General features: G+C 50.3%; 1 protein-coding gene across 1 annotated transcript in view; it reads left to right on the plus strand.

The window, feature by feature from the left end:
• The window catches only part of RFC4 (replication factor C subunit 4), a 149,150-nt gene that overhangs the window by 30,235 nt on the left and 105,490 nt on the right, over positions 1–13,425 (plus strand). The window contains exons 2-3 of the mRNA XM_078665711.1: positions 68–191; positions 4,993–5,071. Coding sequence (XP_078521837.1) covers positions 76–191; positions 4,993–5,071 — 195 coding nt within the window. The 5' untranslated portion in view covers positions 68–75. The remainder of the gene's footprint in view (positions 1–67; positions 192–4,992; positions 5,072–13,425) is intronic.

Consider the following 13,425-nt stretch of genomic DNA (forward strand, 5'->3'; position numbering starts at 1 on the left):
AAGGTACATATAATGCATTACCTCGTGTGTTAATGGTTTTATGTGATTTCTGGTTTGTTCACTGCAGAGTTGAAGATGCAGGCTTTTCTCAAAGGAGGTTCTTCCATCAGCACCAAACCCATCAAAGAGAAAGGAGCAGGAACCAGTGGTGAAAGCAAGAAACCAAAACTGGTTCCATGGGTGGAGAAATAGTAAGATTTAATTGTAGTTAAACGTTCTTATCTGATTGTGGTTGCCAGCCATGTAGTTATTCTCTATGTTGGTGAAGGTATGCTCAGCAACCTGTTACAGTAATCTAGAATCATTAGAAACACGTGCATGTGAGGGGCGATCAGGCTGCATTGGTCTCCAGCTATTATTAGCTCTCTGACTGAAGGGTAGTATTGTGTCAGTTGACTGGGTCTCCAAATGGGCATTTTGTGTTGTGATGGATCGGAGGATGTCATCTTGCAACTCAATACTGCATCTCCAACAGTATGGCTGTGCACTGCATACAGATCTTGAATCCTTTTACCTGTTACCATGTCCTAACTAAACCCTTTTTTTACACTACCCTTTGCTAAAGCTCCATGGCCTGTATGCCATAATGAAAAGTGTTGACTATCCTAACCACACTACTGTTATAGGTCTTGTTTCAATTAATGGGTCCTCTGGTTATTACGCCTGGCACTCTGATGGACCCTGATCGGCTTCTTGATAGCTCGTCATCGGCTGTAAGCCATTGATTGACGGCGCTTTACCTCAGTTTTATAAGAGGCTCTAGGTCGGATATGACAGATAGTTTCCCTTGATATGCTGTGATACGCGAGGAACACATGTATTTCACTGAGTGCCATCGAATATATTACTCCGGGAAGGAAATGTTTCTATACTGACTTTTGTCTGTTATTGTGAACATGCAACTTCGGGATTTGACTAAATGACACGATGGATCGTTACCAGTTGGGAATTTTGAAATTTAATTTTGCTCACTTGATTCCTTGATTTTGGAACCACATATCTGTTAACGCTGTTACCCCTTTATGATATGGGGAAACATCTAATGCCCTGAAGAAGTCCTTTCAAGGACGAAATGCGTCGGCTGTGCCAACTGCCATTGTCAACAACTGATGTCCATGACCCTGTTTTTATAAATCCTTTTGATACTGAATAAATGAAACTTTGGAACAACTTTGTCGTTTGGGAATTGATTGTATACATAACTTCCCTGTTTATTGAGTAGTGGTGCACCTGTGCTTTTATTTCATAATTGTTGAGTTCGGTCTGGAACAACGTTGTGACCGTGGGTGTGATTCAGTGTGCACACTTTTCCTCATGAGTATATATGAGGTCAGAATTACGGAGGGATAGAAATGTAGGTGCTGTCAGTTAGAAGGGATCCACTGTCCGGCGCTTTCTTTTTACATTAAACCTTTCCAACCTCCTTGTGAGGTACACGTCCCTGCAGCAGGGTATACTGTAGTGAAGACCATCCCTCAAACCTTGGTGGCTTTAACTACAACTTGGCTGCCATTTCAAGATCTGGCACATTTAATGCACTTTGTTCATATGTGAAATTGTATATTTACTACCATAATGTGCATATAAAACTTACCCAAGGTATGAGAAAAGTATGCATTTGGAGCATGTGTGACTCTCAGAATCGCAAAGTAGTCTAGAGAGTATTACTACTGAGCACTAAGCTACTCCGCTCCAGTAATCTACAATTTACTGAACTCTTGCCTTGCATTATCTGTATTTTAAGGAAGGAATATTTCAACAAGCGATGTATGCTGATCCACAAATCAGTGACGACATTGCATGGTGACTAGAGTTTTTAATGGCCAGTTTGATCCTTGTCCATCGACCACCTAATGGGTATTCTGTAGATTTGTTCCAATTTATTTTCTGTCTTATCTGTATGATTGAGGCAGCTGGATCACTTTGAATACACCAAGATATCAAAATAAAGTAAGACCATGTTCTGTTACTCTATTGACAGTTGTGCTCTAGTGTCACCCTTAGTTTTAGTTCAGTGTCCCAGGCAAAATAAAGTAAGGTATAGTAGGCATCCATTCCCTGCCATCAGTTCAGTGTCTGATAACTGCAATATATCTCAGTTCTGTTCCTTGGAATAGGTTTAATGTTCAGTTGTATTAAACTTTGATCTAAAATGCTTGTTACTCGATGCCTGAAATATAAGCTTCCTACCAGTTGCCCAAATGCTGTTTCAGAGTTCACTGATGCTGCTGTGTGACTGTGTGGGTCTCTGTGAGTTTCATATAGCGCATGCTGCAGACTCCCAATGCTGCTTACCTTCCAGAGGAGCATGAATGCTGGTGGATCTGCGTTCTTCTGTCATGTGATGTTTTTGTAGCCTTGTTGACTGACCCTCTTCAGGAACATAAGATTAATGTTAAACAATTATGGAGTCCTGTTGGTGCTATCTTCATACAAGAAATGTTTTCGCAGTAATATCTTCATGGCCGTTTGTAGGAATTGTTTGCATGCATATATAGAGCACAAACCTAGCTGGGGAGCAAAAAAGTGCTGTACATAATTACATTTTTCTGTTACTTTTCACATATTTACATTTCATGCATTTACATAGCTTTTCGGCAAAAAGATTCAAATTCACAAGATTTGTTTGTTAGGTTCGTAGTCTGGGTTTCAAATCCAGATCACCAGGTTAAAATTTGACAGCCTAACCATGAGGTGACCACTCATCCCTGCCACAGTATTCCTTTAGTATCTTCCTCTTAATCCAGCTTTAACACATGTTGAATTAAAATGGCAGTGTACTCAGGAAAAATCCCTCCCACAAACATTACTTCCATATTTTACTGGAGCATTCAAAAGCTTTCCTTTAATTCTACATTCTCCCTGTCCTGTGTGAAACCCATATTTAGAAGCAACTCTGCCCATAACTGCTAGGTTGAAGCCCTATGTGTCATCCCCATCGTGGTGAGTGATATGAATATGTTCTCATTAAATATGTCAGTCTGGCAAGATTGAGCGTGTTCTGTTGCCGACAGAAGAAGTAGAGGCTAGTTGGCAGAAGCCATTCATGAACTGCTGCATTAAGGGAGAATATCGGAGCATTCCTGTCCTATATGTGTCATATTTCCCCTTGCCTCTAGAAAGTACTGTGGCATAGCTGTGTTTAACCATTACCATAGATCTTACGTTTGTACTGTTCATTTAGCAATTGAATGCCTTCCCCCGTCAACACCACACCCTCCCAAAACTCAATCCCAAATCCAATAATTACATATCCACCAAACACTGCGCAATCCTGCAGCATTTGTGAAAAAATTACATCCTCCAGATGGAGTGCATACACATGGGTGAGACGTTCTTTATCCAGGCTGGTTGCCCAGCAGATGTTGCATATTGACTGGTGCTGTAAAATATTTGCTGATCCACTGTGAGAGAAGTTTTGTTCACCATTCAAACACCCTTCCCTAAAGAATGGGATGACTTGTGCACTTTTCCCGTTCCACCTCTTATGTTTTATGGGGGTAAAAATAATCTCATATAAAAGTACAAAAACTGTTTCCCCCTGATTTCTGTAAGGTAGGCTGTCCTCCTTTAGTTCCTATGTAATTTAGACCCTTCATGTTTCAGATTACCATGCTCACTTTGTCCCCCACTAATGCGAGAACGACTCCACTCTTTGTTCTTAACTGCGCAAATCCCTCTGCCGCGAAACATTGCACGATGCCCGTCCAGGGTTCATTAACTAATCTATGTTGCTGCAAGCCATAGATGATCCCAGGTGTAGCAATACGTGTTTGATCATCATTACAATCGCATGCCAGACTATATTGATGATCAGATTATTTTTGGAACTGTCTGCTGATGTGCAAAAAACAGGATGTCATAGGCATACTACTAATCTAGCCACCTTTCGGGAGCTGAAAAGTTTTTCTCCAGTGCAATTATGTGTAACTGTTTAATGGCCAGTTTTTTACACTGATTGCCAGACAAATATAAATCAGTTGCATAAGTATTTTAGTACAGGGAATTTTAAATGATTGTAAGTAGTAGACTGTTGTAGTTCATGATGCTTAGTATATAGCCATGAGCAATATTCAAATCACCAGTAAAATCAAGAAATGTGCAGATGTAATTTAAATATTATTTTGTGTACTCCATTTTAGCTTTCTACATAGATCTGATACTACTCCTCTCGGACTGGCAAAGATCGACCATACTAGGTCATCCTTCTGCCCTAAGTGTCGTCTCTCAGAAGCAGACTAGCCCATTTGACTTGGACCTGCCCAGTTATTGCTACATACTGGATGGAAATGTTCCGCATCCTTTCACAGATGACCTTCCTAGCCTTAGTCCCCTCACCATTATTAGCATTACTGGGCAATGTTTCAATTATCCCAGTGAGCTACCACAGATTTACTGCCATTGCATTATTACTGGCAAAAAGCGAAATTACAAATCACTGGGATAATGGTATACGCCTCTTCACTAAAGCTTGGCTCTGAAGCACAACATATTGCGACTTAACGAGCGAGGTCTACTCCACCCTGAAGCCCTCCTTAGCTCGACCAAAAGACATCTGCAAGCTCTCCGTGCTTACCTGCTGTCCCTAGACGCAGACTCTCCATTGCTGTCCCACCAAACACCCATCACCACACCATCCTCACACAACACCAGTCAACACACCAATTTATAACACTACGCTGGCTTTACAATCTATCTTTCCTTTAAATGTGCATTTGTTTGTTCCCCTGAATAAGTATCAATGACCATTTACCTTTTATTGGTGCATGATAATGCTACATACTACATGATGCATCTGTGTCAAGCTGTACTCGTATGTAAAAGCCGTAATGTCTTGGACCTCACCTTCTTCTTATTCCTTTTTACTCTCCTTCTGTGTTGTACTAATGAAAACTCTTAAATAAAGTTTTAAAAAAAATATTATTTTGTCTTCTGAAGTAGCTCTACTTACCACAATAATCAAAACCTGCTTTTCACTTATTTTTCTCCCAGTCGCCCAAAATGTATTGATGAAGTAGCTTACCAGGAAGAAGTTGTTGCAGTGCTGAAGAAATCATTGCAGGGGGCAGATGTGAGTATAACCATCAACTGAGCACGTTCTGTTTTAGCATTTGATTTGAAGGTAACCTAGTTGTGGCTTTCAAACAGTTCTGCAACACATCTTTATGAAAACCCCACAAGGCAAATTAGCATGCATGTACCTTAATGTATTTGTTTCTTATAAATGTCAGTGTAATTTTAAAGTTGTTTGTGCGGTTACAGTTTAGTCGTTACTTGATCTTTTGCTTCCCACATAGGATTGCACTAGACTTTTTTTTTCGTCAAACAATTTTTATTGCAGATCAATACACATGCAGAAAGGCATCATCATCATCATCAGAGGGCATAGCAGGAACAATTTCTGATCAGACGGTAAAATGTGGGAAAACACAGCCATTCAGCCCTCATCCCGGAGGCAGGGCGGCGCTAATGTCCAAAATAGAGTAATACGTAAGAAACTGCCAACATACCCAACAACGGTTAGTGTGCTATGGTGCCTGCTTTTATTTTGTCGCCCGCCGTAGGTGAAGTAGCCCTGATGATCTAGTACAGTGATATAAAGAACGTGAATGTCCCCAGTCTTAATCTATAGCTCCCAACCCCCCCACCCCCCCCCCCTAGTGTCAGTGCCTGTGTATGGTGCAACTGTAAGCACTCCTGGTCTGGGAATCCGGATCATTCGTGGTAAACTACGTGTGTGATATCCCTGGTAGTGTCGAGGGACCGTCTATTGTGGCTGGGGCCGATCCGTATCCCCCTCCTCTACTTCCTCCTCCTCCAATGTGCTATCCCTGAGAGCCTGTACCAGTATTTCCCATGCCATCGCCGCCTCCCGTGCTTTATCATCCGAGTTACGGCGGGCCAATTGATAACGGATTGTGCTCTCCGCAGTGGCCCATTTTAAGAATTCGTGTAGCCACCTCCTGTGTGTTGGTCCCACCCTCGATTTCCAACCTTTAGTCAATTCTCTCTTGGCAAGGAGTAAGCCCATGTCTATGAATTTACTGGATAGCTTGTTTTTTTTGGTGTGGGGGAACCAGTGTAGAGTTGTGACTGCATTATCGTAGAGTAGCTCCCTATTCGTGATCGCGGTCAAAGTCTCCCCTATGGTGGTCCAGTAACCTTGGAGCGCGGGGCACCCTCTCAGCATATGTACTAAGTCAGCCCCTATGTGGTTGCATCTAGGGCAAGCCGCGTCAGCCACGTGAAAGTATGCAGTGATTTTTTGCGGGGTGAGGTAGGCCCTGTGGAGGATGTATAAATGTATTAGCTGAAAACGCGCATTCCTGGTGCTTTTTCTAGCCCTACCCACTAGTTGTGCCCATGTCGTGTCCGGGATGTCTAAGTGCAGGTCCTCCTCCCATTTAGTCTTAAGCGGCGTAAGAGGCAGCAGCGCTTCAGAGAGCATTCTGCGGTAGAGACACGTGACAGCCTTAAACGTACCCGCCGCCATCATCGTGTATTGACATGCTAGGGAAGTCGTGGGTTCCGATAGTCCACTTCCCCAGTGCCTCTGCATAGCTCTCAGCACCGCGGCGTGCATTAGGTAATCACCTCTGGGAAGGTCGTACCGCTCTTGTAGGGACTGGTAAGGGGAGAGTACCCCATCCTCGTATAAATCGCCCAGCATCTGGAGCCCTGCTTCTTCCCATAGACGCAATCCCGACCAATCTCCGCCATGCGGCAGTGCCGTCACCATGCCCAGCGGGATTTCAGGGGCGTACGGGCGACCAGGCCCGGCCCGCTTCTGTGCACGATTCCAGCACTGCCGGAACGTTCGCTCCTCCTGGGAGAGTCCCCTCAGGAACAACTTCTGTTGTAGAGTGATGTACGCCAGGACATGGCGAGGGGTGCCCCTCTCCCTGTCTTGCTCCGGGCCCCGATAGACTCTCGCTACCTCCTGCGTGAAGCACTGCAGCTGTCCCGCCAAGTAATATAGCTCGAAGTCCGGGACCGCTAGTCCCCCCTCGTCTCTAGGGCGGGTTAGCGTCGCCAGCGCAATCCTACGCCTTCCCGTGCCCCAAAGGAAAGACACCAAGATAGTTTTCAGGTGTTTGAAGGTCGACCCTGGTATCCACACGGGGAGGGTCCGGAAAAAATAGAGCAGCCGCGGCAGGACAATCATTTTCAGGAGCGCCACTCGGCCGGCCAGCGAAAGGGGTAAAGTGGCCCAGAAGGATATACAACCCTTCAGGGCACGGATACACCGCCCAACATTGCCGTCTAGGAGGTCAGCTGGGTCGTGATAAATATGGACTCCTTGGTAGCTCAGGCAGCGGGGCTCCCATCGCAGTCGCGAACGGAGTGGTGGGCTTTCCACCCCCTTCCGGAGTGGGAAAAGGCACGTTTTCGTCCAATTTACCCTCAATCCGGAAACATCTCCAAAGCACTCTAAGAGTTTCTCTGCACCCTCTGCCGCCTCACCCGCGTTGTCCAGGAAGAGGAGGAGGTCGTCTGCATACAAGGAGATGTGGTGGAGGTCTCCTCTGAAGGTCAGGCCTGTATAGTATTCTCCGCTCCTCGCCGCAGCCGCGAGCGGTTCCACCGCTAGCGCAAATAGTAGCGGAGATAATGCGCATCCCTGTCGGGTCCCTCGAGTCACCTCGAATTGGTCCGACACCAGCGGTCCGATCCGTACCCTGGCCCTCGCAGTGGAGTAGAGCACTCTAGTCCATTGTATATACCCCTCTCCCAGACCAAACCGGCGCATTACGTCGTATAAGTAGTCCCACTCCAGGCTATCAAAGGCCTTTTCTATGTCCACAGCCAGTACGAGGGGGGAACCCGCCTCCGGTGGCGGGGCATCCACCAGCCGCAGGAGTCTACGAATGTTATGCGACGTGTTCCTCGTGGGTATGAAACCCGATTGGTCCGTGTGGATCAGTTCTTGCATGTGGGACAACAGCCTGGTAGCCAGCACCGTGCTTAGAATTTTGTAATCAGCCGTTAGCATAGCTAGGGGCCTGTAAGAAGCAGGATCAATGCTTTCCCGCCGTGGTTTCAAAAGAGGGATCACTATGGCCTCGCTCATCGAGAGGGGGAGTCGGCCTGCCTCTTTTGCCTCATTATAAACTAGTAGTAGTCTCGGGGCCAAGAGGTCCAGATATTTCCCGTAGAACTCAATGGGGAGTCCATCCATCCCCGGCGTCTTGTTACGCGCCATTCGCTTCACTGCACTGCGTACATCAGATAGTGTAATGGGACCCCCCAGCGCTTCAGCCTGCTCCCGTTCTAGGTGCGGTAGCGGTAAGTCAGCCAGGAAGGCTTCCAGCATGTCTGAGTTGTCTCCCAACCCAGATTTATACAACCTCTCATAGTACTCTCTAAAGCAGTCCGCTATTGCAGGTTGCGTAGCATGGACACGGCCGTCAGGTCCCCGCAAGGCTAAGATCGGTTGGGCGTTCCTGGAGGGGTTCGCCAACCAGGCCAGGAGGGATCCAGTTTTATCACCCTCTGCGAGAGTTTTCGTAAGGTATGTCCTGTAATCAAAGCTGCGGAGGCGCTCCACCTCCACAGCCACTGCCTCCCGTGCCTTACACACCGTCTCCTGCAGTTCCGGGCGATTAGGGCGGTTGACCTCCGCCTCCCGCAGCGCGCTCTCAGCCTTCTCTAGGTCCTCTATCAACGACCTGCGCGCACCCGCGTATTTCCCGATACAGTGGCCCCGCACCACTACCTTAAACGCGTCCCACTCCGTTGCTCTGGAGGAGGTGGTGCCCGCGTTGTCCCCAAAGTATTGGTCGATCTGCGCCTCCAGGTCAGCACGGAAGGGCGGGTCATCCAGAGTGTCGGGGCGCAGCCGCCATGTCGGGATTTTTGGGGGCACAGTCATCCAGTCCAGGGACAGGAGGAGCGGGTTATGATCCGACAGTGTGCGCGCTAGATACTCTGTGCGGAGCACCGCTGCGAGCACTGCAGGGGAGCACAGGAAGGAGTCAAGGCGCACGTGCAGGTCGTGCAAGCTGGAATAAAATGAGTAATCTCGCACAGTGGGATGCTGCGTGCGCCAGCAGTCCGACAGGGCCCAGGCAGTTTGCCATTCGGTTCTACATTTCGCTACTCGGTACACAGGGGAGGTGCGCAGCGGAGGGTGCGATCTATCCAGCGTAACATCCGCAATGGAATTGAAGTCCCCACCCAATAAAGTTGGGCCTGAAATATAACTGGCAAGTACCCTGGAGAGTTTGGTGAAATAAGTAGCCTGATCTACATTCGGCGCATAAACGTTGCAGAGCGCTATGAGTCGGCCCCTGAGCAGGCCCTCCACAGCCACGTATCTCCCCTCCGGGTCCTCAGTGTGCCTAGTGATCTGCAGAGGGGTGCCCGCCCTTATCCAAATCAGTACTCCCCTAGCGAACGCAGAGTAGGTAGTGTAGAATAAATGACCCCTCCATCTACGCTGAAGCGCAACACCCTCCTGTTTAGTCAGGTGAGTTTCCTGCAGGAATGCAATCTGCACTCCACGGCGTATTAGGTATGAGTGAATTTTGTGTCTCTTTGTCATGGTATTTAGGCCCCGCACATTCCAGGTCACACATTTCAACGGGCACAGATTAGCCATTATCCCATACAGTGAATGATGAAGGCCCAGTAACCGGTACCCAGGCCACAGGCACTGACACATACAATCCCACCCCAGCCCCGTACCCCAATCCACCCCTAGTAGCTTCGCCCAGAGAACCCCCAACCGCTCCAGGCCCCCCCCCCCCCAGAATAGGACCCCTCTGCAATAGAGACACTCCCATCCAAACAAGTGAGCAACGGCTCACAGAACCACTATTCCGTAGTCAAGCTACGGTGGCCTTATGGGCCTCGGGGTGCGTACGCTAGTCGCTAACGCCTGTGGGGACTGCCCTCAGGCCTCCGCCCTGTAATACACATCCCAAATTGCAATAGTTCAGTCTCACAGCTGCCCGCTCCAGAGTTCGCAGCAGCCGTGGAAATTGTGGGAACTCCCAGTCTCCCCACCTGTTACCTTGTTGAGGGGTCAGCTCCCGAAGATTTCACCTGATGTCTGCGGAGTGACCTTCAGTCCCTTGGCTCCACCCAGCTCCGAATGTTCAGTGTCCGAGCCCGTACCCTGGCCCTCCGAGCCCCTCTCCGAGAGGGCCAGTGCAGGCCCCGAAACTTCCTTAACCGCCTGCAATGCTGCTCTCCGTTCGTCCGCTGTCTGAGTGTCCGTTGGTCTCTTAGGGCCCCGGGCTCGACCCCGGTGACGTCTCGACCGTCTGAGAGGTTGTTCCTGGCGTTCCTCTTCTTCCTGGCGCCGAGCACCGTCCGTGCCAGCTTTGTAGGTGTCCCACCAGGCCCAGGCCTCATCTGATGTCTGAAAAAACAACGTGTTCTCGTCCACTACAACTCGGAGCCTAGCTGGGAACAAGAGCGAGTATTGGATTCCCTCCGCGCGGAGCTCCCGCTTGATAGAGAGGAACGAGGCCCGCTGCTTTTGGGTTTCATATGTATAGTCCGGAAACAGGGTCACCTTACTGTTGTCCACCTGGAACGGGCCGGCGTCTCGGGCGCGCTGCAGCAGCCAGTCCCGATCTTTGTAGTGCAGGAGTTTTATGACCACTGGGCGAGGTGGAAGGCCCGGCTTCGGGGGCCTCGCCGGCACTCTGTGCGCCCTTTCCAGGGTGAAGAAGGGGGAGAGACCCTCCGGGGCCACCACAGAACGCAACCAGCCATCGAGATATCCCACCATGTCCGTCCCTTCCGTTTTTTCCGGCAGGCCCACGAGGCGCACGTTGTTCCGGCGGCTGCGATTTTCGGCATCCTCGGCTCGCCGCTCCAGGGCTCTGATCCGGTCCAGTGCCTCCGTGAGCTTCCCCTCCATCGATTTCTGCGATGGCGCGACATCCTGTAGGGTGGCCTCCACAATCTTAACTCTGTCTGCCAACTTCACATGGTCGGCCCGCAGGAGCCCCAGGCCCACAGATACCTGAGCGATGTCGCTGTGCAGTGATTCTTTTGTGGCAGCAATAGCGTCCAGTATTCTGTCCTGCATTAGTTGGAGATCTGTCGCCGGGTGCTCAGGGCCTTCGGACTCCTCCGTGGGGGGAGTCCCCTCTGTCCTCGCGCCTCTCGTCGGCTTGCCCATTCTGCTCCGCTGTCCGTCGTCCCAACGCACTGGAGGTTCAGATCGTTTGAAGTGTTCGCAGTCCACACCTCCCCTGGTCCGCGATCTCCGCGATGGGGTCAGCACAGTTCCCCCTCGCAAACTCGGTGGTGGCGTGCACCCCAGGCGCCCCCTCGGTCAGTCCCCTCCGCGGGCGTCCCCAGGCAGGAAGATGGCGGGCCAGGTGATAGCCCCGCTGTGAGCCTTCAGGAGGGTTAGGGCCACCTGGCTGTTCCCTCAGAGGGCTCCGCTGATGGACGTTGCGCCAGTGGCCCCGGCGGGAGGGGCTACCCGCGGGCGGCGGGGCCCAGCCCCGGGACGGACCGAAATGCCCCGAAGCGGGGTCAGCTCCGCAGCGGCGGAGCGCCCCACACCCCCGTCCTCGCACCGCTAAGCTGCCAGCCGGGCACCAGGGGCAGCCAGTTCTCTTAACCAGTAGTCCCAAGGGGGGGCCCCACACGACCAGTCAGGCTCCGGGAGGTCGGAGGAGGGGGAGGGTCCCCGCCACGGATGTAGGCCTCAGCGCCAGGGAGTGAAGTCGGAGTCGGAGTCCGCCCCTGCGAGGCGGGGCCCGCCGATGCACAAGTGGCGGGGTGCCGCTCGGGGCCCTCCGGAGGTCAAGGTGGGCATCCGCCAAGCCGTCCCAGGGCAGAGGCCGCAGCGCCGGTGTCCGCAGTGCCGGGGAGGGACCCCCGGGGTCTCGTGGCTCACCTCTGCTCGGGAGACTCCGTCGTGCGGTCGGCAGGCCTCGTTCACTCCAGTGGCCGGCCGCCACCAACCAGCCGAGCAGGGCCCAGGGGGTCAGCCAGCGCCCGTCTCCCCGAGCCCGACGGGGGAACCACGGGCAGCAGCGCCGATTCCAGTTGCCCAGGGTAGGGGCGGGCCTCCGTCCAGGGCGCAGGCCTCAAGCCGGGGAGTAAAGTGTAGGACCCTCCCGGAGGGGGCGGGACCCCGCCGGACTCCCGGCGACGAAGCTCCGGGCAGGATGCAGTGTCCGCTGGGGACGGTCGCCCGCCGGGGCGTTCCAGGGCACGGTGCTCCGGGTCAGTAGTCCCCGCTGCTCGGGTGGGCGCTGTTGAGGAGCCCGGAGGGAGTTGCAGCCTGCCTCAGTTAGGGTGCCGCCATCTTGGGAGCCAGGAGCCCCATCCCTCGTAGCGTTCTGCCGCTTCTGTGAGCAGTTCCTGGGCGTGCAGCTCGCACCGGAGCAGGCTTCAGCGGCAGTACCCGGGATCTACCCGAGGTGCGCGGGGATCCCGGGGCACAAGCAGGATAACAGGCGGATTTGCGGGCAGAGGGTCGGGAGCCTCGTTAGGCTGCGACCGTCCGCATCGGCTGCTAGCCACGCCCCCCTCGGATTGCACTAGACTTACCCCTACGTGCATACTTATTCAAAATCTTTTATATGCCTTATATTGTTTAAATAGGCAACAAAAAGGTTTGTTGCTGAAATTCTTCTCAAATTACAAAAAACGTTATAGGAAAAGTCACTGTGGCTCTTTACAGTCAGCAGTTGTTAGTTTTTAAAAAATGTTTTTATTGAGAGTTCAATATAAAATACAGCACAGTACTACAGGGTAAAGTGCATAGTGCAAAGCATTAACAGTATAGGTACTCAAAGTATCTTACAATTAACAACGCATAATAAACAAACATTAAACATTTAAAAAGCATTCAATTGCTATGAATCTTAGCAGAAAAAATCCATAAAGAGTGATAAATTGCCTGAATGCAAGAGGCATACAAAATACGAATATTAAAGTGCACAAGTGCTTAGTACAGAATAGCATTGGTCCCCTAGCTTGACCTGAAAATACATAACTCTATAAAGGGTTTAGCTATTCTGCTTGAAATCCCAAGCCCCTTCCTCAATTGTATACTGTCTGGTAACAGTCTTTCTCCCTAGAACCCGGACTAATTACCTTTTGGAGCTCCAACGTTTCTCGAACTTCCTAGATCTTAATGTGTATCTACTCTCGCTTTCTTTGTTTATACTAAGTTTCGCTCTCCATGCATGAAAGGAAGGTATCTTATTGCTGCGCCAGTTCTGGAGGATTAAGGATCTTGCTCCTAATGCCGATATCTATAAGCATTCTTCTTGTGTATTGCTTAACACCATATTAGGCGAACAGCCCAATACTGCAATATATTTATCAATAGAAATAGAGAAATCTATGGTGGCTCTAAGATAATTTCCGATTTCTTCCCAGATATTGCCAATTTTAGGACAATCTCAAACAATATGTGACCAAGTGCCACCTCCCTCTTTAGCG

Source organism: Lissotriton helveticus, chromosome 11, assembly GCF_964261635.1.
Source record: "Lissotriton helveticus chromosome 11, aLisHel1.1, whole genome shotgun sequence".
Lineage (NCBI taxonomy): Eukaryota > Metazoa > Chordata > Amphibia > Caudata > Salamandridae > Lissotriton > Lissotriton helveticus.